Here is a 25,013-nt window from a genome sequence, read left to right as displayed (position 1 = left end):
AAATAAATAAATAAATTTTGAATAAAATAAATATTTAACATTTCAAATTAATTTTTTTAAAAAAAGAGAGACAAAAAATCAACTCAGCCTCCCCCTCCTTCTCCCCTCCCTATCCTTTCCTTTCCGTCTCCCTCACCTTCCCCTTCCCATTTTTCCCATTCCATCTCCCCCACCCTCCACCTCTAATCTCTCTGTGCCACACCCCAACTATTTCTCTCTCTCTCTCTCTCAACCCCCATCGACCACACACCCTCTAATTCACCCCCTTCACTGAATCAGCCTCATAGAACCCCAATTCCTCGACCCAACTTTTAGTCCCCCCTTCCCCCTCTATCCTTCTCTCCCTTTCTTTCTCTCTCTACCCAGAAAACTACCAAGCCCAACGCCACCATACAACTCCGCATCCCCACCCTGCGAGACCCATCCCATCCCATCCTAAGCCCAACGCCACCATCCCAACCCGAGACCCATCCACACCCGAGATACATATCACACGTCTAGTTATTGTTCATAAGGGTGTCGAACTCAACGAATACAAACCCCAACCCTGGTTTGTTCGAAAACATAGGGGGAAGAAAAAGAGAAATGGAAAACATAGAGAGGGAAGATAGAGAGGGGGAAAAGAGAGAAAAGGGAAGAGAGACAGAGGGAGAGAGAAAGATGAAGTGATGGGAGGCGGTGACACTAGGGTAGGGTGGAGGCGGGTGGCGTTCATGAGAGGGTAGGGTGGGCGTGAGGAGATGATGGGGTGCTAGGGTTTGTGGAAGAAGACGAGGGATGAGTTTTAATTTTATTTTATTTATAAAAATTTTCATATTGTTTTTAAACAACTATTTAATACTATTATTTGATATTTTAATAAGGTATAATTTTCACAAAATTATGAATTTAACCTTAATCTAACGGAAAAGTGAATGACGTCCTTAAGAATCTGACGGTAGACCTTCAATTGACGATTTTTAAACATTTTGACTGAAGTTCTTAATTTACCAAAAAAAATTGTTAAACGGCTAAATTGACAATATGCAAATCGTTCAGAGGGTGAAACCGTAGAAAACCCAAATGAAAAATGTATACGGAAGAAATGGATAAAGTTATTTAAAACATGGATAATTTGGTAATTTCCACATCAAGTCATTAGTTGATGACTATCAATCACTTATTTGTTTTCAATGCGGAAAAAAAGAATCAAACTTTCGGAGTTTTAGATGGCTTGAAAAACGAAGAGCAGTTGTAATTTGGTAATTTTCTTCACTGGGATTATCAAAACGATAATTACTGGAGTAGGTGAACGACTAAATGCAATTATTATTATTTTTGGTAAAAACAGTTTTCCTTATCTTTTTGAAAATTCATTTTCCTTTGTTGTAAAAAGGAAAATAAAAACTGAGTTATGTTGGGATGGCGTGGAAAACTAGGTGTAATGACGTTTTGGTCATTTTACCTATTAACTCAACTTATTTACGGATCCTGCCATTGGTCCCTTCCTATAGGCCACTGATGCTTGTCTCTGCTCTCTATCTCTCTCTCTCTCTGAGTTGGGTCAGTTCCCCTTCCAATAACAGCGATATCGTGGACGTCTGCGCCTCTCTTCTACCAAATCTACACCCAAAATAGCAAAAATATATCAGCGAAAGTCACTCAAAAACCCTAATTTACCTCTATCCGATCTCTCTCTCACATTTCGTTGCCATCTCAGAGTGACAATTCGAACCAATTTCGTTCTCATGGCTCTCATCTGATATACCTGGTACACTATTTCTTCCTCAATTTTCGTTTTAAACCCTAGATTTTTAGGGTTTTAGCAATATCGTTTCAAATATTTGGAAACTTTCTTTGATTTTAGTTTTTAAATTTTTTTTTTTTCCTGGGGCCTTTGCAGATTTTGGGGACGATTTGTGGGGCGAGGTGTTTCATTGAACCGGCATGAAGCGAGAATTGGCTTGTGTATTGGAGGGCCAGTCTCAGCTCACCGATTCACTGACTGGGACTCAGACCGAGTCCCAGACGAGTCCTTGTGTGCGGGTTTATGAGAACCTCAACTTTAAGAGGTTTAAAGGTGCTGTTGTGAATGGTGTAATTGTTTATACCCGAGAGAAGGTCTCGGATCAATGGCCGAAATGCGTTTTCCGATGATGCGGAAATAAATGGGCTTAAGAGCTCGGATGAGCTGAGAATTGATGAAAGCCCTTCTCCTCAGGGCTCTGAAAGGGGCGAATCAGTTGAATTTTTAGTTAAAGATGAACCAAATTGCAAATTGGAGATGCGTAGGTGTAGTGGATATGGGCCCTACAGTGAGTTCTCAGGGCCTTCGGTCGAGGAGCATGATATGGAAGCGGACTTGGTTGAAGTTGAAGTTAAAGATGAGCCTAGTTGTAATGAGGGGGAAACGGATTTGCAAGGCCGGCCATTGAGGCGGTTTACGCGATCAGCATTGAGACCTACGTTTGAGCCTACTGTGGAAAGTGCATCAGGGGCCGTGCCAGTTGAAGTGATTTCAAATATAGAGGAGGATGATACATTTGGAGTCAGCACACTGGCATCCCCGCTGAGGAATAAGCTAGAACTGAAAATGTCAAAGAAGATTGTGTTGGACAGGAAGCCTACGACGGTCAAGGAGCTCTTTGATACTGGAATGGTTGATGGGGTGCAGGTGATTTACATGGGTAGCAAGAAGGTAGTTTTATTCCAAATTCATTTTTTATGCATTTTAAAAAAGATATGTTTAGTATAGATAATGAGCTAAAAGGTGGTGATGATTTTATTTCAGGCATTTGGTTTGCGGGGCATAATAAAGGATGGTGGGATTCTATGTTCATGTATCTTGTGCAACAACTGCAGAGTGAGTAATGCTTGTTGCTCTAAGATGGTTTAGTATGCTATAAACTGTTCTGTGAGTTGCTTTATGCATTTATTTATTTGCTTTGCTCTTTTTCCAATCAATGTAGGTTATTCCACCATCCCAATTTGAGATTCATGCTTGTAAAACATACAGACGGGCAGCACAGTATATTTGCTTTGAGAACGGAAGGAGTCTGCTTGATCTCTTGAAGGCGTGCAGAAATGCTTCTCTCCATACTTTGGAGACAACAGTTCAGAATTTCATCAATTCTTCACCTGCGGAGAAGTATTTCACTTGTAAAAATTGCAGTGGTGAGCTCTGAATAATTTTTATCTTTGTTTTCTCTTTATATTCTTTTGTATTTAAGCAGTTTTAAGCATATTGATTATAGTTATTTGATGAACTTTTTCTTGATTGCTTTTTTTTTTCTTTTCTTCTTCTTTGTATTCTATCATTTCTAGTGTCGTTTCCTCCATACTGTGCTCTGGATGATGGATCTCTCTGCTATTCTTGCATGGAGTCAAAGAAGCCTGAGTGCAGTCCAACTCATGAACCTGGTGATAGTCTCAGGTATGGTATCTTTTCAAGTTACCGCTTCCAGCATTGTTATTCTTGTCAAATTTTGACCTGGAATTTGTGGATTTTGGATTTTCAGATTGTATCCATTGTTTTTCTTTAAATTAGCTAGTCTATGATGTAAACAGTTTTGCCATTTTTTTTACTATATTGCTTTATTGGGGCCTTGGGTGCGAAAAGGGTATTGAATAACTTTTTGTTGGTAGGGAGCTTATCTTCATGTGCTTGTCTCTAAGTGGCAAGAGTTAGGGTAGCAAGAGCAATTATTAGGTAGTAGTTTCCTTTGAAAGGTGTTAAGCCTTGCATTGTAATTCAAGGGAGTGACATATCCACCTTATATATTGCATCTTCAAACGTAAGATCTGCATGTTGTGTTAAAGGGAGTGACATATCCACCTTATATATTGCAAGTTCATTGGAACTGTTGTACAATGCGTCCCATTTATTATAAAAATAATTAAAATTCAGTTTAGTTGTGGTATGCTTGTGCTTTTGATACAAATTATTCATCTTTGCAGTTTATAAGGAAATTGACAGTAACATATATTTTCATATTTACTTAATATGGCAATATATATTCATTTAGACATAGGCTGGGGATTGGCTCCATTGTTGCTGAGATTCTAAGAATGTTTTGTTAACTGTTTCTGGAAAACCATGATTCCATTGGGTGCAGCGAAGAGTCTCAAAACTCATTATTTCTCACAATCTGACATAGGATATTGGCTGATTAAATGAATTTTAAAATCCTAACATTATGGTTGCATTTTCTATCTGTCCCATTATACATGGATCAGTCCTAGCGTTTTTGCTTAAGGTGACATTTATGTCACAAGTTGCAATATAATATTTCTGAAACCTTATGGAAGGTGTAAGAATGTTACTCAGTTGTTGTATCCTTTTTTTCAGTTTTAGTTATTGAATAGTATTGATATGCAAATTCCTTCTCATATGTTCTTGCATCTGTATTATCTTCAGATCTTTGATGCCTATTTCAATCTCGAAGTCCCTGAAGAGTGCAGTCCCAAAGTCCCCGAAAACTGGAATTTCAAAGTCCCCAAGAATTGGAATCACGAAGTCCCCGAGAATTGGAATATCAAAGTCCCCAAGAATCGCAATCTCTAAATCCCCGAAAAGTGCAATCATAAAACCCCTGAAAAGTGCAATCTCAAAGACCCTGAAAAATGCAATTTCAAAGTCCCCCAAAAGTGCTCCAGTCTGTTTGTCTTTGCAAAAGAAGAGAAAGTATGTCTCTTGCTTTGTTGACATCCCCCTTCTCCCCCCCTCTTTGCTGTATCATTATTGTGTATATTAAATCGTAAAATTAAATTTACTAACCTTTATAGCTATTCAGTCTCTAAAAGGGAAAACTTATGTGGATTATGGAAATAGTAAAATTTTGATTGAGGTTTACTTCTTCAAAAATTTGTTTTCCCTTTGTTATATGCTTTTATCTTCACTGCAGGTCATCACCGCCAGTTTTGATCTCAGATCCCTCCGGAAGTGCTTCTCCAATGTGTTCGCCTTATAAGAGTAGATGGAAGATAACACCAAAGTTGGTATCCTTCTAAGTAGAATCAATGATAAGATTCTGTTCATTATATCCCTATGACTAATAAAATGCTCTAATAGCAAGCCAAGAAAACTGATTCTTTCGCAAAATCTTCTTTCGAGAAACCTTTTGTTACGTTTGTTCTTATGAACACCTTCCAAATTGTCTTGATAGAGAAATATTGTACAGTGATTTATCTGTATGTTTAATGTCTTCGTGATATGTCGTCTGCATATTTACAGGTCATCAAAATCAATTCTGATCTCAAGGTCTCCCAGTCCTGCTTCAATGTACTTTTCTTCGCAAAAGAAGAGTCAGTGGAGGATTACGACAAAGTAGGTTGCATCCTCTCCTGTCAGTTTTTATTAACATAAATATGCTTCTTTTTTAGGTAGCGTGATTTTGAATGTAAGTATTTTCTTTCCATTTGTGACATATGAATAATCTGCTTCTTCGTTGGTTGTATCTTTCTCAAGAGATCAGCGGCTGCATAAGTTGGTTTTTGAGGAAGATGGATTGCCTGATGGAACAGAAGTAGCATATTATGCACGCGGACAGGTTGTTGAGAAAAAGATTGTTCATACTTTTATGTTATTTATCTGCGTATTGAAATAAAACAATAATTTTCTGTGGACAGAAATTGCTAGTTGGTTATAAGATGGGCTTTGGAATATTTTGCCGTTGCTGCAACTCTGAGGTATTTTCTGCTACCACTTGACTTCACACTTCATGAATCTCAAATTGGAAATTTTGACACTTTTATTTATTCTGCAGGTTAGCCCCTCACAGTTTGAGGCTCATGCAGGTTGGGCTTCACGCAGGAAACCGTAAGTTTTTGTGTGATATATACAGCGGGTACCCATGTCACGATTTACCTTAAAGATTTGATAATTCTATGGTTCTGTTTGTACTTTTTGGCAGCTATGCATACATTTACACATCTAATGGCGTGTCTCTCCACGAGTTGGCAATATCTTTGTCGAGAGGTCGGAAATATTCATCCAAGGATAACGATGACTTGTGCATCATTTGTGCAGATGGTGGGAATCTTGTGCTTTGTGATGGATGCCCAAGGGCTTTCCACAGAGGTGAAATTTATGATTCTTATGAGTACGATATAAAATTCATATTTTCTTTTCATTGACTCAAAACTAGTTCCCTCTTTTCTTGGTAAGGTAAGACCTTTGATTTGCTTTTATAGTCCAATAAGAGGTTCTGTTTGGCTGAGATAAAGTTATTGAATCAAGAACAAATTTTATTTGGAAATCCTTTGTTAATTATATTTCAAGTTCATAATGTGAGAGAAAAATGTTGAAAATTTGTTTTGTTTGATTGTCTACAAAAATTGTTGAGTTTTGTAAATGAAGTAAATCTGAAATTAATTTCACTTGTATTTGGATCTTACTTTGCATTGTATATCACTTTTAAGATAATTTGTGGAATCATGATGGAGCAGTCATTGAGTTCCCTCTGATGCACTTCCGCAACTGCATTTGCCTTATATGAGTTTGCGGTATGAATTGTTTGCCCCATGCAGACTGTGCATCTCTACCAAGTGTTCCTCGTGGTGACTGGTACTGTAAGTTCTGCCAGAATATGTTCCAAAGAGAAAAGTTTGTGGAACATAATGAAAATGCTGTTGCCGCTGGAAGGATTTCAGGAATTGACCCTATAGAACAGATAACCCAAAGATGCATTCGTATTGTCAAAGACATAGAAGCTGAATTGACTGGATGTGTTTTATGTAGGTAATAATTGGAAACCTATTCTATTTAAACTTATTGGCTTAGTCATCATGTTTGTTATGCATTTGTGACGGATAATTGTTTGATATACCTCTTTATGTTGCCTTTTTAATTATTTGTTCTTCCATGCAGAGGTTATGATTTTAGCAAATCAGGATTTGGTCCACGAACTATTATACTTTGTGATCAGGTGTTTTTTAATTTTTCATATTTTTGGTTGCATTTGAAGTGCACTTTTCCACAAAATATTACTATTGCTTTTATTTAAACCACTAAGTGGTGCTTTCTCCTCTTGTTTTGCTAGTGTGAGAAGGAATATCATGTTGGCTGTTTAAAGAAACATAAAATGGCAAATTTAAAGGTGAGCACCTCAAAGAAAGCAGATGCTTAATGATTTATATCACCACAGTCTTTTCGTTCCTGTGGACTTGCAAAATAGATTTCTGATTGAAGTGTTGATGCCATTTCTTTGACAGGAATTGCCAAAGGGGAAGTGGTTTTGTTGCGTGGACTGCAGTAAAATTCATTCTATTTTACAAAAGTTGCTAACGAGAGGAGCTGAGAAGCTTCCGGACTCTCATTTGGATGTTATAAAGAAGAAGCAGGAAGGAAATGGTTTGGAAACTATCAGTGGATTAGATGTGAGATGGAGACTTATTAGTGGCAAAATTGCTTCACAGGAATCTCGTTTATTACTTGCACAGGCTGTTGCTATCTTCCATGTGAGTTCTTCCCTCTCTTATTTTAAAAGGTTGTGGTGCTTGCCTGCAGCAATTTAGGGTCATCCCACAGTAATTTACTTTCTTCCAGAGGGCTTCTTCATAAACATAGTTCAATATAAGTTAGTTTAGTTACATCCTTATTACTTTTGTATTGTTTTATTTATTGTAACAAACTTTTGTTTGTACGTCTCTTTAAATTTTCCTTTTATGAATTTTTTTTTTGGGTGGTAACTGAGTATCTTAGACAATTCGTTTATGAGAAAAAAAAAGAAGAAAAGGAAATTTAAAGAAGACTAGTTTCTGCATCATATGCCAATTAGCTGAAATTCTTCTGCAAGCAAAAAAGAAATAAAAACTGAAATTTGGTCACAATTGCATATGGGCAGCATAATCCCCTTGAACTTCATATATTCTCCCTGGAGCTGAACACAATGACTTGTTTAGGAACCTAACTTAAGAGGAACTAAGGATTGTGTCATTGCCGGAGGATTATATTGCTTCTAAATGGCCTAATACTTTGATTGGTAAGGGGGATGGATTGGGTAATCACAATGGAAGGATAAAAGAAAGGAATGGTGCATATTGTTCTTCCTTTTGATAGAAACGAAGGGAAACAGGATGGCAAGGGTAAAGGGATGAGGATGGAAAGAGTAAAGGTATGCTGTAGATATGCTGTTACAAACACATCTTTATCTAAAGAAAGTTGGTCAGGGGATACAAAGCAATAAAATAACAATTCGGAAATTTTCTTTTGGCATCTTTTTCCTAACAAACATTTTTTAAGAGAGAAAAAGAGGAAATGGAATTTGTAGCAAGGATGACCCTCTTCCATTTAACTCGTTTTTTGCCAAGCAAAATTTGGTTGGTATTCAAGTTGTATTATTATTATTATTTTCTATGACGCAGTTGGTGTCCTAGTTTGGTTGTTAGGGTGAAGCTCCTTACCCCCTTTCTTGTATGACTGATGGGACTGTTGATTTTAATAAAAAGGAATGGTACATTGTAATGTGCTTTTATACACTAGGCTTATCTTATGTGAGTGTTTGCATACAAGAAGCATAGCAGAGGCACTTATTACACGCATGAAAGGAACCATCATCTTAACAATAATTGATATTCTCCCATACCTGTGTTGCAGGATTGCTTTGATCCTATAATTGATTCAGAATCTGGGCGAGACCTTATTCCAGCCATGGTTTATGGGTAAGCATAAGGATCTGTGACCTTATATTGTAGTTGGTTTATCTAGTCCAAAGTTTTGCATGTGCATCCAGTATTCTAATAGATTTTCTTCTTCTTCTCCTCTCTCTCTCTCTCTCTCTCTCAGAAGGAATGTTAGGAGCCAAGAGTTTGGGGGGATGTACTGTGCAATACTGATGGTCAAGTAAGTTGTTTGATTTCTGATCGTGGACTTGGTTCCTTGTAATATAATTGATAAAACTCATCTGTTATTGCAGCTCAACTGTGGTATCAGCTGGAATTATTCGTGTTTTTGGTCATGAAGTCGCTGAACTTCCTTTGGTTGCTACAAGTAATGGTAACCACGGCAAGGTGAGACTAAAATAGAGAAATATATTTAATATTATTTCGAGCTGCTTATGCTGAACTTATGCCCCTACTTTTCTTTTGTCCTTGGTGTTTTTATGATACAATTTTTCAGTTTTGATGGTTCTGTTTCTTGTGAACAAAGTTATGACTCCCAAGTTTAGTTTGATACGATTCAACTTTTTTTACCCAAAATTCACAGGGCTACTTCCAGTTGTTGTTTTCCTGCATTGAGAAGCTGCTAGCTTTCTTGAGTGTCAAGAGCCTTGTGCTGCCAGCTGCTGAAGAAGCAGAATCCATATGGACTGAAAAATTTGGTTTTACAAAAATAATGCCGGACCAGGTATGTTTTAATTGTGTCTAAATAATGCACTCATTCTCTTTGTGCCTTTTTATTGCCCTGAAATTTACGGTTGTGTCCTTGCGCTGCCGCAGCTTACCAACTACAGAAGGACTTGCTACCAAATGGTGACCTTCAAAGGAACATCAATGCTACATAAAAAGGTTCCTGAGTGTCGGGTTGTAAATACACTATGAGAGCAAGGGGGAAATGAAAGAGCTTTTTTTCTTTTTCCTTATCCTTATTAGCAAGCTTTTAGTTTCCAGTTCATGTTTGTAAAATTTTATGAATTGGAATTGTCAAGCCTCTGCTGTTCATATCAACATTTTTCTTGAACTTCAGCTAAATAGCTCTATTTGTCCGTTAGTTTTTTCTTTATAAGGCTTTATTGAGCGCATATTCTGCATGCACAAGAGTTAAATGTATGAAAGTTTTTAAGTTCTGTGCTTTTCTTTTCTCAAATTTTCTTCTTGCTCAGTTTATTTTTCAGTCAGATTTTGGGATAAATTGGTGAAAGTGGTAGGTCTTGTACTCGAGTATTCTATTATGTAATAAACTAAAAACTGAATTATCTTCTCCCACAAGAAAAAAAATAGAAAGAAAATAGGATAATAATAATCTTTGGTATTTTCTTATGAAGCAGCAGGTGTTGGTGTTGTATCAAATGGAAAAGAAAAAAAAAGACTGATTCCCATGTGTGATGCATTGATAAGGCCTTGTTTGTCAATGTTCCAAAATCCCCGTTCTGTACCAGATACGCATAAAATCTCCCTCATTGTCATTGGCTCATATTTTCTTAATTCATATGCGCCCCCAACTGAAGAGGTTGCTTGGGACGGTTATCCGTGCCTACAGGGGTGACTTTCAGCCGTTGATGTATTATAAGCTAAGCATCTATGATTGTAAGTCACCCATGCACACATGAATGGCTCCGCCTAACATTTTTCCCAATTGATTCACATGAGCTGCTGGATTCAGAACAAGAAGTACTATTGCACGCTGCAGCTATGCCTAATGTTCCACACAGCAAGGGCGGTTTCATAAATTTCAAGTCACTTTTTCTTCAGAAACCTCCATGATTATATGGAGCTACAAGTCCCACCGCCCAATTTAGTAGTGTAGTGTACGGTGTACCCTTTGCGCTAAGTTGTCAAGAAACACCTCCAATTTTCAAAGAATTAAAATTAAAGTTCAAGTCTTAGAGCATCACCACCAAACACACACACATGCCCACACCTTTACCACTTTCCCTCCTTTCATCTTTGATTTTTGATCATAATAAAATCTCTCAGCTCCTCTCCTCTGTGGCTTTGCGTATGCATTTTCCAATCTCCATGCCTTCTCTCTCTCTCTCTCTCTCTCTCTCTCATACCATAACTTAACTTTAAAAGCAGAGATTTTGTAATCATCTTCACACGCACAAACATCATAAACAGGCTCATACAATTCTTGCCTCCCACGCCAATCACCATACCCTCACCTTTACATGACCAATTTTTGGACACATAATGAAATAAGTTATAACCCCCCACAAGCCCCAACCCACTTCTTAACTCAAAATAACATCATACCTCAGCTAAATACGTCAAAAGCCTTAACCATGAGAACCAAAACAACCCTCTTCTTTTGGTTCTCAGCCTTTGTCATTGCACTTGTTTCCACTATCATCTCTCTCCATCACATGCCCTCCTCTCTCTCTCAACTTCTACTATTGCCAAAAGTGCTCAAATAGTTTCAAGCTTGCTATATTAGATGGGGTTTTCAAGAAAAGTGGTGAGACCTTATTGTCTACCTTGAGAAGCATTGTGTCCAGACACCACCACCACCACCACCGCCAGTGGAGCCCTAAATGTGCCAACACAAAATGGAAATTTAGGCTCGTATCTGAATACAATGTGTCCCTTGTTTTGACAGTAGGCTTAGAGGGTTGCACAAATTTTAGTAGTGTGCAAAAGGCAGTAGATGCTGCTCCTGAGCTTAGCAACTATAGAACCCTCATCATAATCGATTCGGGTACTTACAGGTATTATATATTCCAAGGGAGAAAAATGAAACTGTCCTATAATAAGAAAATGAAGTTGAAATATGGACATAGGTTTGCAAATTAATTCTTATTAACCATATGATCAAATATATGATGGCAGGGAAAAGGTGACGGTGACTGCTAACAAGACCAATTTGATATTTCAAGGTCAGGGCTATCTTAACACCATCATAGCATGGAATGACACAGCCAATTCTACTGGAGGGACGGCTCGTAGCTCTTCAGTTGCCATCTTTGCTCCCTATTTCACTGCCTACAATATTAGCTTTCAGGTAAAGAAAATGGAACTGTTTGATATGTTTCCTATGTGGGATTTCAATAATTTGGTAAATATTTTCTTCCTTTTTGTTGTTGTTGTTGTTGTTGAGAAGAACACAGCTCCGCCACCAGGTCCTGGAAGAATTGGAGCACAGGCAGTGGCACTAAGAATTGCAGGAGATCAAGCTGCATTTTATGGGTGTGGCTTCTATGGTGCCCAAGACACGCTTAATGATGATCGTGGGAGGCATTATTTTAGTGAATGTTTCATTCAAGGGTCCATCGATTTCATTTTTGGCAAAGCTAAATCACTCTATGAGGTATAAGTTATAACAGAATCATCCATCCATAAACAACAGGCTTTGTCATAATTTAATGTGATGTGCCAGCATCGTTGGAAATAAATGAGATTCAGGGTAGGCTCAGATACGAACAAATAAAAAACCACGACAACGAGATTTGGTGTCTCTAGCATTACAAGTCAGGTACTAATCTTAAAGCATTGATAGGGGTGCACCATTAATTCGATAGCAAATCCAGTCAAACGGGGGATAAGTGGAGCCGTCACGGCACAAGGAAGGCAGTCGGCGCAGGAACAAAGCGGATTTTCGTTTGTGAATTGCAGCATTGGAGGAAGTGGGAAAGTGTGGCTTGGTCGAGCTTGGGGAGCTTATGCAACTGTGGTGTTTTCTAAAACATACATGTCTGATGTTGTGGCTTCAGATGGATGGAATGACTGGAGAGACCCCTCTAGAGACCAGTCTGTGGTTGCTTGCTTTGCTCTTCATATTGCTTTTTTTCTTTTTGGTGTCTCCAAAATTCTATTGTTCTCTTCTCTCTTTTTTGTTGTCGTTGTTTTTTCTAATTATGAAGATGTTCATTTGAATGCAGGACAGTGTTGTTTGGGGAGTACGATTGCATGGGATCGGGCGCAAATTATACGCATAGGACCTCGTATGCAAGGCAACTCAATGAATCTGAAGCAGCCCCCTTCTTGGACATTTCCTACGTTGATGGAAATGAGTGGCTTTTACATCCTCCACCCTTCAATCTTCATGATGAGCACTATAAGCACAATGATCAATTGACTCATACTTTCTAATTTGAGTAACGTTTTCCTTGACATCAGATTATTTATCGTCTCACTTGATCAAGTAGAATTATGTCCAAATATGCGTTTTTTAATAAGAAATTCAGTCTGATAATATAACATATTAGATTGTTCCTAACACAACATTTCCCAACTAATATTATGAATAAGAATTTCTATGACTTCCATGTAACTTGTACGCTCTAAAAATGCATATGACTTTTTGTTGACTGTTTGAATCTAAATGAATTAGGTAGAATCTTCAACATGGATATGTATGTGGTTGGTTTGGACCTTTTGGTTTATATCGGGCGTAAGCAAACCACTCCAATGAAGAAGAACCAAGCCCATCAACATCAGCATACGCATTCACAATTATTTTTGGGGTAAAAATACACAATGAAGTTGGTAAAATTCTTTGTATAAATAGTTTTTTTGTTGTTGAAAAGCTGACCAAATTAAAAAAATAATAATATTGTCAAGTATATAGAAATAAAAACATAATACGATCCACTACTTGCGCTAGTAGGAACAGCAAGCTCTCGGAAACCAAGCAGTTTTTTTATTTATAAATATTTAACTAAAATAATCAAGTGGGATGGCATTTTTATTTACTCAAACAGTGGGATTTTCTTGTACTAGATCCTTTCTGTATTACCAAAACTTTATTTGAACAATATTCCGTACTAGTTGAATATGAAAATATAAAATAGAAAATAAACTACACGTTAACACTACCACATTTTACACTTTGTGCGACGAAGAGAATTTTGTCGCGCAAAATACATTGTAGTCGCACAAATTTCGGCGCGACAGAAATTTCGTCTGGCAGAATCCGTTGCGCAAAGATCGTTAAGAAAGACTTTGCGTGACGAACTTTTTCATTGGTTGCGCAAAGTGACTTTGCGTAACGAAAAATATTGGTTGCGCAAGGCCTTGCGCAACGAAAAATATTGGTCGCGCAAGACCTTGCGCGACAAAAAATATTAGTCGCGTAAAGTTTTTGGGAGACGAAAAACATTGGTCACGCAAAGTTTTACGCGACGAAAAACATTGGTCAAGCAAAGTTTTGCGCGACAAAAAACTTTGGTCGCGCAAAGTCTTAAAAAAATTAAATAAAAAAAATTTCCCGCGTCCGATTTTTGGTACCCTCCCAAATTTTTAGAGTTTTGTGCGACGAATACTAACGTCGTGTAAATATTTGCGCGACGAAATATTTTGGTTTTTGACTTTTGGTTTTATTATTTCTTTAATATTTTTAATTATATTAATTTTTTTGAATTTTTATTTTTAAAATTTAATTTAATTGTATGATTTTTTTTGTTACTTTAATTTAAATTGATATTAATTTAAATATATTAATATTTTTGAATTTTTAGTTTTTAAATTTAATTTAGTTGTATGATTTTTTTAATTACTTTAATTTAAATTGACATATTCAAAATAAAATTACATATGAAAAATAGTGATCAAATTATCCAATATATATATATATAATATTCAAAATATACACATAAATTAACAAAGTACAATAATAAAATCCTAATATAAGCGTATTGTGGTGGTAGTGGCAGATGATATGTTTTGATAGCTTCATAATCCTCAACTTTAGCCGTCAAAGTCTTGATGATTCCCTACCGAAAAAAAAAGGTCAAATAACCAAAAAAAAAAAAAAAGGGATAATCTCCCCTAAAATTGTTATACCACAAATCCAAACCAAACTCAAAACTAACTCCAAAAACACATATTAATGAAAAAAATTTAAAATTTGGAGAGAATATACCTTTTGGCAAGATTGAGAGTGAGTCAGAATGAGAGAGAGAAGTGATTGTGAGAATTAGAGAAGATAGTGATAGAGAGATGAGAGAGTGAGTGAGAGTGAGAAATAGTGAAAAGAGAGATGAGAGAGTGAGAGATAGTGAAGAAAGAGATGATGTGAGATTAAGTGAGAGGAGTGAGTGTGAGAGAAAGGGTGGGATTTGGGGAGAGGGAAAGAGAGAGGAGAGGTAAGAGTAGAGAATGACATTGAGAAAATGGTGGGAGTTATTTTCATTTTAAAAACCGTATCACTTTGCACGACGAACAATATTGTTGATTGCGCAAATTTTTGCGCGACAAAAAATATTGGAATATTGGTCGCGAAAGTTTTGCGCGACAATTGGTCGTGCAAAGTTTTGTGCAACGAAACATATTGGTCGCACAAAGTTTTGCGCGACATATATTGGAATATTGGTCGCGCAAAGTCAAAAAATAAAATAAAATTCCCGCGTCCCATTTTTGGTACCCACCCAAATTTTTAGAGTTTTGCTCGACGAACTGTTGTTCGCGCAAACTTTTGAGAGACGAAAAATTGGTTCGTAGCACAATATTTATAAAAATAATTTTTATGAATAATAAAAAATAAAATAATTTTATTTTACGATTTAAAATATAAATCAGGTTAAAGCTACTTAATAAATGTATATACTATTCAATTTCTTAAGTGTTATACGTACAAAATAAATAAATATATATATATATACACACACACCATTCAACGATCCAACCGTTAGACTTGTTTGTATATACTTCAAGATCGTATACCCAAAATTGCAAAGAACAAACATTCAGAGATCTAGTAACGAGACAAAACTTTTCGATGGTTATAAATAAAAAATCACGATTTAACGGTTATTTTAACTCTGATTTTGATGATTTTTTTACAGCTACACTCCTTGACCCTATAAGAATACAATGACTGAATTTGATCTTTAATTTAAAATATTTACACTAGTGGATACCACAAAATCTTATGTCATATTTAACGAAAGTATAAATAAATTCTTAATTGTTAGTGAATATATTGTTTTGATGGCATACGCATTCTAAGAAACTAGTTTCAACAATCCAACCGTCAAACTTGTTTGTTCATACTTCGAGATCATATACGCCAAAAATCGGAAAAAATAAACATTCATATATCAAGTAACAGGACAAAAAATTTCAACGGTTATAAATAAAAAATCATGATTTAACTGTTATTTTAACTCCGATTTTGATGATTTTTTACCGCTACACTCCCTGACCCTATATGAATACAATGACTGAATTTGATCTTCAATTTAAAATATTTACACTAGTGGATACCACAAAATCTTATGTTATATTTAACGAAAGTATAAATGAACTCTTAATTGTTAGTGAATATATTGTTTTGATGGCATACGCATTCTAAGAAACTAGTTTCAATGATCCAACCGTCAAACTTGTTTGTTTAGACTTCGAGATCATATACGCCAAAAATGGGAAAAAATAAACATTCAGAGATCAAGTAACTGGGCAAAAAATTTAGACGGTTATAAATAAAAAATCATGATTTAACGGTTATTTTAACTCCGATTTTGATGATTTTTTACAGCTACACTCCTTGACCCTATATGAATACAATGACTGAATTTGATCTTCAATTTAAAATATTTACACTAATGGATACCACAAAATCTTATGTTAGATTTAACGAAAGTATAAATAAACTCTTAATTGTTAGTGAATATATTGTTTTGATGACATACGCATTCAACAAAACTAGTTTCAACGATCCAACCATCAAACTTGTTTGTTTATACTTCAAGATCATATACGCCAAAAATCGGAAAAAATAAACATTCAAAGATCAAGTAATGGGACAAAACTTTTCAATGGTTATAAATGAAAAATCACAATTTAACTGTTATTTTAACACCAATTTTGATGATTTTTTTATAGCTACACTCCTTGACCCTATATGAATACAATGAACTAATTCGATCGTCAATTTATAAAATATATTTTCTAACAATTCGAACAACAATAATATATTTTTCTAACAAAAATTTGATCCGATCTAAAATAAAAAATTTAAAGCTACTTAATAAAAATATATATACCGTTTAATTTCTTAAGTGTTATGCATACAAAATAAAAAATAAAAAAAATTGGTTTAGGCGACGAAATGTTTGGATTACGCCATGCAAAGATTTTAAAAAATAATTTTTTTATTTTTATAAGGACTTTGCGTGACGAAGTTTATTGTTTTGTCGCGTAAAGTCACTTTGAGCGACGAGCGACGATGTATTGTCGTCGCGCAAAGTCACTTTGCGAGACGAATTGTTTTTCGTCTCACAAAAGTTGGTCATGCAAGGTTTTGAGTGACGAAGTTTTGAGTTTCGTCGTGCAAAGTGACTTTGAGCGACGAATAGTTTTTTGTCGCCCAAAATTTGGTCGCGCAAGGGTTATTTTTTATTAGTGTAAAATGAAGATCAAGATCAGTGGCGAATTTATTACTTGGGGGCCAATAATATAGATTTTTCAATATATTAATATACGTTTTACATGAAATGCTGGAGTTTGGGGTGCCACCGCCACTTGGGCCAAAGTGTGGCTCCGCCCCTCATCGGGACAACGGTGGGCGGAGAGGAGGAGGAAAAGAACAACACAATATACTTGAATTGAAACCAAGCTGTTGCCAAATTACATGTGCAACTCATATAACATATATACCACAAAGTAGTGAAAATAACTAGTTATGGAGTAGTAAGCTAACATTTTGGAGGAAATTAAAATATTTACAACTGAAAGTTGAAACTGTTACATTGATTGAACTCTTGCTTATATCCAGGTTGTAGTTGCAACAATCCAAGATTTGAAACCTCTGCCTTACCTTACGGCCATATACTTTATGTGAGATGCCATGCATTTGGCCTAAGAGATTTGTCTTGAGAACTAGGTTGTTCCATAACATCTTGAATTAAAGATGACATTTTTGATTGAGATGACCCTCCTTCTTCCATTGCCCTTCTACCCTTCTCTCCAACTTCTCTTGCTCTCTTTCTTCGCCTTTCGCCTTCTTCACCCTCATCCATCAGTGCATCTATTGCCTTCTTCACTCCATCTTTCTTGACCGACACTCCAACTTTCTCTTCATCCCCCCACCTAACCGGGACTTCTACACCTACCCGAACACCGATCCTTAGCACCTCTATGATCAGCTTTTCGTTGAAGAACTGCTCTGCGAATAGAGGCCATGTTATCATTGGCACACCAGAACATGCCCCTTCTATTGTTGAGTTCCAACCACAGTGAGTTAAGAACCCTGCAATTGCAGGACTTGAGAGAATAAGAACTTGTGGAGCCCAACCTTTGATCAAAAGACCCCTCCCCTTGATCCTTTCCTCAAATCTTTCCTCCACTAACCACTTCTCCAATTGTGAATATTTCTCACTTGTTTTTATCACCCAGATAAATGGTTGCCCTGATGCCTCTAAACCAAGCCCAAGTTGTATCAATTGTGATGGAACTAGTCTGCAAAGGCTTCCAAGACAAGCATAAATGACAGACCTTGGTTTCATAGAGTGAAGCCACTCCAAGCATTGCATCTCATCAATGGAAGCTTTGTTGCCTCTCGAAAACCTGTCCAAATTGTTTCTGTTGCACAAAGAAACAGGCCCAATGCACCAAACCTTTTTACCAAGCACCTTCTCCAACTCCTCAGCACACCCATGTTCCAATTCATTAAAGCTATTCACCACAACCCCATAAGACTTTGATTCTGCCTCTTGTATCTTCTCCCTAAAATCTTCCAAATCGGGTAGGGTAACAAATGATCCGGGCAGCTGGGCCTTCGTGATCTCAATCCTCTGGGGCAACCCTGGCACTACAAAAGGTTCATAGTCAGAGGTGACAGAGCGGAGAACATCAGAGGACTTGACATTATGAGAGCTCAGCAGTGAGAAGCAGCACATCCCATGGAAAACAATCCTCGGAATATTGAATTTCTGAGCTGTTTTCGACGTCCATGATAGGGCCTTGTCGGATATTATGCAGCTCGGAGGCAGATTGTGCTCGTTAAGGTAGCGTTCGAGAGGTTCTTGTAGCAGATTTAGAGCCTCATAGAATTTTCTGAGCAGGTCTCTTGATGGCAACATGTCAAGATTCTCACACTCAATTGGAAGCCCCACTTCCTGGCATGGAAATGGGATTTCCACAAGAGCTATTTGAAGGCCAGATTTTATTGCTCTGGAAATTGTTGCCTCAAACCTTGAGGCATTGTATGGGGTAGTGACCAAGCTGACCATCACCCCACGCTCTGCAATAAGCCTAGCCATGTCTACCATGGGGATCATGTGGCCTTGTGCCATGAGTGGGATTAAGACAAAGTGAGGCTGGTTCTGCCTGGCCAGAGAAGCCATATCGTTAAAAAGGGAAGAAAAAAAAAAATTATTGGTTACAGGTCTTCTTCCCTACTAAGATTATTACGCATATAGATGGTGTACGGTTTCAGAAAGAAGATCTGTAAATGTGATCGGCTACACTATTGGATTTCGGCGAAGCCTAGTCTCCCAATGCCAGCTTGACTTTGAATAATGTATAGTCAAAATCAAAACAACAAAATTCTGGGTTTGATCGAGTCATGTTCACATGCAATTTCATTACCCTACATGGCCCAAGTGTGTATGTGTTTTTTTAAATTGCGTGCAAAAAAAACTGTAAATTTGGACATGATCTATCACTATGATGAGTGAGTGAGTTTTACTTTCGTACAGTTAATTTTATCCTCAGATTCTAATAATTAAGAGAAGAATCCAAACCCTGCACCAAAGTTGTAGATATTTGGTTGATTGTCCAGAAGGGAAGATACAATTTCCTCATCAATACTAAAAGGCTTCTCTAGAATGTTCCAATATCCAACCCTCTTGGTTAATGAACACAGTTGAGGATAGAGTGAGCAACACTCATGACTTCAGAACTGGGTGGTTAATGAAATTTATCAAGAAAAATGAAATAATATAATAGTAATAAGACTGAGTCAATTGCCCTTACAAAAAAGATTTTTTTAAAATAATAATAAAATGGAAATAAGACTGGGTCAATTTCTATATGTGCAGGATGTGTGGTTGGATCTCATATGTATAAAGTCACCTCATATTACAAGTCTTATGATTGTTGATATAGTGGTTTACTTACTACGTGCTTGACTTGGACGGATAGTTTTTTATTATTATAAGCATATGCTTTTATACATGCATGTTAGTCTCTTCTGTTACATATCCAATGGCTCAACCCCCAATTTGGTTTTGCCTCAGTCAATGCTTTGCGTGCCCATAGGTTTCAACAACTTCAATTTCTCTACATTAACGATAAAAGTCGTGTCGCTATATATTGTGTAATTTAGTAAAATTAAAATAAAGAGATGTCGTTTTCAAGAGTTTCGTTCATTAACGATTGATAATTATCAATGCGTGTGCTTGAACAACTCTACAAATGAAACGGATGCATCTTGTATTGAACAAAGACTATAACATACAAATTTGTTCTACAAATTGACGGGGTAACTAAAGCATATTATACTTTATTTAGCAACGACGTGTTAGTAGGTTTGATGTCTCATAACAACCAAGCAGGTGAGCAGTCACGGTATTAATTTGTATATATTATATCTTTTATAGGAAGTACTATTTTCCGACCAGAAACTGGAAGTACTCTTTAAAACGATGAAGATGTGGTGGAAGTACTCTTTATGCCCTTAGGATTTTTTTTTAAAAAAAATTTATAAAAAAAATATTCTTTTTCGGATTTAAAAAAAAAAAAAACCTTAGGTGACGTCAGTTGGGCCCCATCCAAGTATTTAGCTCAGACTGACCAAAGAGCCACATGTGACTCTCATTTTAGGAATTGGCCCTTTGTGTAGACCTCCATTTTTTTTGTAACTCTTTGTGTAGCCACTCTTAAAGATGAATTTTGGGGATTTTGGATTATATTTGAGGATATAGCTCTCACTTGGAGATGGCCTTAGATTCGATTCCCCACTCCTTCAATATCACTCGTATGAAAAAGAAAAAAATACTAACAATCTCAAACTTTGTCTTTCACTCAATTTATCATCCTGCTTTTCTGGGCTTACTTTGGGCCCTTCTATCTTTGGTTGTCTCTAGTGTTCAATGAGCTTTAGTGGGCTGGGTTGTAGTCCATATTATACTCACACTACTGGAAATTGGGACAAGCACACCATACAGTGCCTATCTGTACATGTCTGTCATAAGGATAAGGTCACCTCTTGGGCACACAAATTCACGGATGGTATTCAGAATGAAACGGGCAGTCAGGTTAATTGGAAAGATTGACAATGAAATAGAAAGTTTCAAATTTTGGATAAGCACAGGAGTATTTGATTGAATTCTGGCAATTCTAATCATGCGCCAATGTTCCAAACAGCTAAATAAAAGCATTTAATGGTAAAACATTTAACTACAAATTGAAAAATGATTCATGTGCTCTTACCCTAAATGGATATTGCTAGTTGTTTGCTTTGCATGATCTTATATCTTCAATCAACAATGTCATGTTGAGGTAAGAAGATCCTCCTTCTTCTGTGGCCTTCTTGGCCAAAACTGCAAGCTCTCTTGCTCTCTTCCTTCTATCTTCTCCTTCTTTCCCTTCCTTGATCATAACTTTGTCTATAGCCTCCTTAAACTCAACCCTCTTCACCAACACCTTAGATATCTCTTGTTCCCCCAAGGGAATTGCAACTTTAGCCCCCACACTCTCACCAATCTTCAAGACTTGCACTATAAACTTCTCATTGTAGAACTGCTCAGCGAAAAAGGGCCATGTGATCATTGGAATTCCAGCACAAATGCCTTCCAATGTTGAGTTCCAACCACAATGTGTTAGAAATCCTCCAACTGCAGGGTGTGACAATATAAGCACCTGTGGAGCCCAACCATGGATCAACAAACCTCTCCCTTTTATCCTCTCCTCAAATCCATCTTCCAATATCCATTTTTCCCATTCATCTATTTTATTTCTGCTGATCACCCACACGAAAGGCCGGTTCGATGCTTCTAACCCCAAACCAAGCTCTACCAATTGAAGGGTTGTAACTTGGCCAAGGCTCCCAAGACATACATAAACCACTGAGCTCTGAGGCCATGAACCAAGCCAGTTCAAGCACTTGTTTTCATCAAATGAGGCCATGTTGCCTCTCTGAGCCTTGTCCAAATCGGTCTTGTTGGATAGTGAAACTGGGCCAATGCTCCAAACTCTACCCTGATTGACCTTTTTGTACTCTTTGACGTATTCGAATTCCAGCTCCTCAAAGCTATTGACAACAATCCCATATGCCCCTTCTTCAGATTCTTTTACTTTGTCGTGAAGACTCGTGAAATCTTCTGAACCCGGATTCATATTCCCCGGAAGTTGGAATTTAGTAAGTTCAATCTCATCAGGCAAACCAGGCACCAAAAAAGGCTCTGATCCTGAGACACTCTCTAGGACCCTGTGTTCTTGTATGTTATGAGAACACAAGAGAGTGAAGCAACTAGTCCCATCAAACAAAAGCCTTGGCATCCGAAACTTTTGAGCAATGTTAGCCGTCCATGGCATATATTTATCAGCTATTATGCAGCTGGGATTGGGTTTCGTAGTTTCAAGAAATTTCTCAACTGGTTCTTGCAGCTTTTCAACTGCAGCAAAGAAATTCCAAAACAATTTTCTCGAGGGAACTGAATCCATGTTTTCACATCCCTCTGGCAAGCCAAACTCTTGGAGTGGCAAACTGAACTGGACAAGTTGGATAGGGAGACCAGAATCGATGGAACGATCGATGATCGGTTTGATTCTGATGGCATTGAGGGGTGTGGTTACAATTGTAACAACCACACCACGCTGTGCTAATAGCTTGGCATTGTCTGCCATTGGTATAAGGTGGCCTGGAGACATCCATGGTATCAAAACAAAGTGCAGCTGATCATCATGGGATTCTGAAGCCATTGCAATTGGAATTGTTGGAGAGAAGAGATTGATAATAAATCAAAGATATCTAAATCTGGATGAAGATGGAGTTTAGTGCGTGTGTGCGTAGTCTTTTTTAATTAGATGGATTGGAATATAGTGAGGTCAGAGCTTACGTCTTGGTTTGTTTTATGATAAGGTGCGTTTTTCAAGGCACCTGTGGCCCAATTGTCTCTTCTGAATTTGTTAATATTTTACAAATTTATAAATAAACCCAATCCTAGACATGTATTTATAAAAAAACCCTAACACTATTTAAACATAGAAACACACCCAAAATCAACCCCAAAATCAACAATTGTATATTTTTTGGGTGTGTTTATAAATGGGTTTTGAATGTGTGTAATGATGGGTTTTGGGTGTATTTATAAAGTGTTTTGGGTGTTGTGTTTTTTATAATTTCAGCCCCCATTTTGGGTGTTTTAGTGAAACCCCCTTAATATTTTTCATTTTGGATGTTTTAGGAGTCTGAAAGATGCTATCACAATAAAGGCAATGATTTCCCCACTCCTATTTTATCCACTTACACTCCTTTTTTAGTTATAAAAAAAGAGTGTAAGTAGATAAAATGGAAGAAAAAGGAGTGGAGAAATCACCATTCTCACAATAATTATGCTTTAATCTAGATAGATACTGCAAAACTTTGACTAATTATGCAAAGCATTGACCCAAATCTCTTGATTAGAGATATAATATTATTTAGTTTAAGATTAGAGGAGGTAGCAACTGAGGAAGTACCAGCTGAGGCACACCAAAAAATAACATTAAGTGGGTTTGGGGATATGTAATTACATTAACAACTTTAATTATGGATAGTCAGCAGCAACATGCCATCTGATGATAAGTATGTCACATGATCTCTTCTTAGTTTGTCTGACTGCAGTTACTTCCCTGTTGCATGATATCTTGGATTAGCAGTGCAATGTTGAGGTGAGAAGATCCCCCTTCTTCTACTGCTCTCCTTGCCATCTCTCCAAACTTTTTAGCTCTTTCTCTTCTGCCTTGGCTTTCTTCTCCATCCATCAATTTTTCTATGGCCTCCTTCACATTTTCCTTTTTAACCAACACCCCAATCTTCTCCTCCTCTCCCCACTTTAGTGGATATTCCACCCCAACTTTCACTGCAATCTTTAGAATCTGTTCAACTAGTTTCTCATTGAGGAATTGGTCTGAAAACAATGGCCATGTGATCAAGGGCAACCCGGCACATATCGCTTCCAATGTGGAGTTCCAGCCACAGTGTGTTAAGAACCCGCCAATTGCAGGATGTGATAATATAAGTGTTTGTGGAGCCCAACCCCGAATCAGAAGGCTCCTTTCTTTCGTTCTTTCCTTGAATCCATTTTCTGAAATCCATTTCTCCAGTTCCTCTGATTGCTTGTATCCCCTTACAACCCAAATGAACGGTTTATTTGATGCCTCTAACCCCGACCCAAGCTCTATCAGTTGTTCAGAGATGAGGTTACACATACTTCCAAGGCAAGCATAAACTACAGAACCTGGTGCCCATGAGTCAAGCCACTTCAAGCAGTGATGTTCATCAATTGAGGCCTTGTTACCCCTTTGTGCCTTGTCCAAGTCATCTTTGTTGCATAGTGAAGCAGGGCCAATGCACCAGACTTTATTCTTTCTTGCATTCCTGTATTCTTTAACATATTCTGGCTCCAATTCCTCAAAAGTATTAACGATCATCCCATATGACTCCATCTCAGCTGCTGCCACTTTTTCAGTAAAACCTTTCACTCTTGTTGTCAGCCTCCCGGAAACCTGGGCTTTCGTTATCTCAATTTGATCAGGCAAGTTAGGTACAACAAGGTACTCTGATTCGGATGTCACATTCTCAAGAACTTCGGATACGCGCAAATTGTGAATGAACAAGAGACAGAAGCAGCATGTTCCACTGAAAGATATCCTTGGAATGTGAAACTTGCTGGTAATGCTGGCTGTCCATGGAAGACACATGTCTGAGATTATGCAGTTTGGCTTCGGGATAAGCTCTTCAAACAGTTTCTCTACCGGCTGTTGAAGCAGGGCAGTTGCTGCAAAAAAATTCAAGATCAGGTCTTGTGAAGGTAGCAATTCAGGGTTCTCGCAACCATCAGGCAATCCTGCTTCTTCACTTGGAAATTTCAGTTGGATTAACCGGATTTGGAGCCCGGATTCTACGGCTCGAGTAACGACCGCTTCAACACGTGCTGCATTATGTGGAGTGGTGACGAGGGTGACAAGGATCCCTCGTTGTGCCAACAGTCTGCCAATGTCTGTCATTGGGATCAAGTGGCCTGAGGCCGGAAAGGGCAACAAGAGAAAGTGAAGCTGGCTTTGTTGATGAGAAGCCATGGAAACTAAATGGAATTGATAAACAACTATAAATGTTCTATGAATTAAGCAGAGACTTAAGTCGCTTAATGAGTAGTGATTTATATATAGCAAACTGCTTTGCTGGTGACGTAAGAGCATACGTATATATGTGCATTGACTTATCCAATAAT

General features: G+C 37.4%; 4 protein-coding genes and 1 pseudogene across 5 annotated transcripts; 2 read left to right on the top strand and 3 right to left on the bottom strand.

Moving 5' to 3' along the window:
* The first annotated feature begins 1,509 nt into the window (after window positions 1–1,509).
* Window positions 1,510–9,784, top strand: LOC103339786 (increased DNA methylation 1). 2 transcript variants are annotated; one of them, XM_008243134.3, is made up of 21 exons: window positions 1,510–1,750; window positions 1,883–2,677; window positions 2,771–2,842; window positions 2,949–3,153; window positions 3,304–3,412; window positions 4,397–4,663; window positions 4,884–4,973; window positions 5,213–5,305; window positions 5,447–5,528; window positions 5,608–5,667; window positions 5,745–5,797; window positions 5,892–6,058; window positions 6,508–6,718; window positions 6,848–6,905; window positions 7,020–7,076; window positions 7,192–7,437; window positions 8,576–8,640; window positions 8,765–8,821; window positions 8,895–8,988; window positions 9,185–9,325; window positions 9,418–9,784. In XM_008243134.3, the coding sequence occupies exons 2-21, from the start codon at window positions 2,264–2,266 to the stop codon at window positions 9,517–9,519; spliced, it is 2,643 nt and encodes an 880-aa protein (XP_008241356.2). In that variant the 5' UTR covers window positions 1,510–1,750; window positions 1,883–2,263; the 3' UTR covers window positions 9,520–9,784. The 2 variants fall into 2 exon arrangements, with proteins under 2 accessions (XP_008241356.2, XP_016651879.1); XM_016796393.2 differs by having other exon boundaries at window positions 1,515–1,750; window positions 2,996–3,153.
* Window positions 9,785–10,758: 974 nt separating this feature from the next.
* On the top strand, window positions 10,759–12,855 carry LOC103339865 (putative pectinesterase 15). The gene is given in 6 exon segments (XM_008243220.2): window positions 10,759–10,984; window positions 10,986–11,345; window positions 11,467–11,638; window positions 11,738–11,944; window positions 12,134–12,384; window positions 12,516–12,855. Coding segments are annotated over 6 exon segments (1,377 nt in total). The 5' UTR covers window positions 10,759–10,808; the 3' UTR covers window positions 12,727–12,855.
* A 4,299-nt stretch (window positions 12,856–17,154) lies between these two features.
* LOC103339787 (UDP-glycosyltransferase 73D1) lies at window positions 17,155–18,989 on the bottom strand. Its single transcript, XM_008243135.3, has one exon. The coding sequence runs from the start codon at window positions 18,918–18,920 to the stop codon at window positions 17,409–17,411; it is 1,512 nt and encodes a 503-aa protein (XP_008241357.2). The 5' UTR covers window positions 18,921–18,989; the 3' UTR covers window positions 17,155–17,408.
* A 1,885-nt stretch (window positions 18,990–20,874) lies between these two features.
* Window positions 20,875–22,578, bottom strand: LOC103339788 (UDP-glycosyltransferase 73C4 pseudogene; annotated as a pseudogene).
* Window positions 22,579–23,184: 606 nt separating this feature from the next.
* Window positions 23,185–24,919, bottom strand: LOC103339791 (UDP-glycosyltransferase 73C12-like). Its single transcript, XM_089042235.1, has one exon. It carries the CDS (start codon window positions 24,859–24,861, stop codon window positions 23,386–23,388), a length of 1,476 nt encoding a protein of 491 aa, XP_088898361.1. The 5' UTR covers window positions 24,862–24,919; the 3' UTR covers window positions 23,185–23,385.
* Between the last annotated feature and the right edge of the window lie 94 nt (window positions 24,920–25,013).

Source organism: Prunus mume, linkage group LG8 (assembly GCF_029339155.1).
Source record: "Prunus mume cultivar Tortuosa linkage group LG8, ASM2933915v1, whole genome shotgun sequence".
NCBI classification, from domain to species: Eukaryota; Viridiplantae; Streptophyta; class Magnoliopsida; order Rosales; family Rosaceae; genus Prunus; species Prunus mume.
The sequence above is the reverse complement of the archived record's forward strand: the minus strand, read 5'-3'. Positions and strand labels throughout refer to the sequence as shown.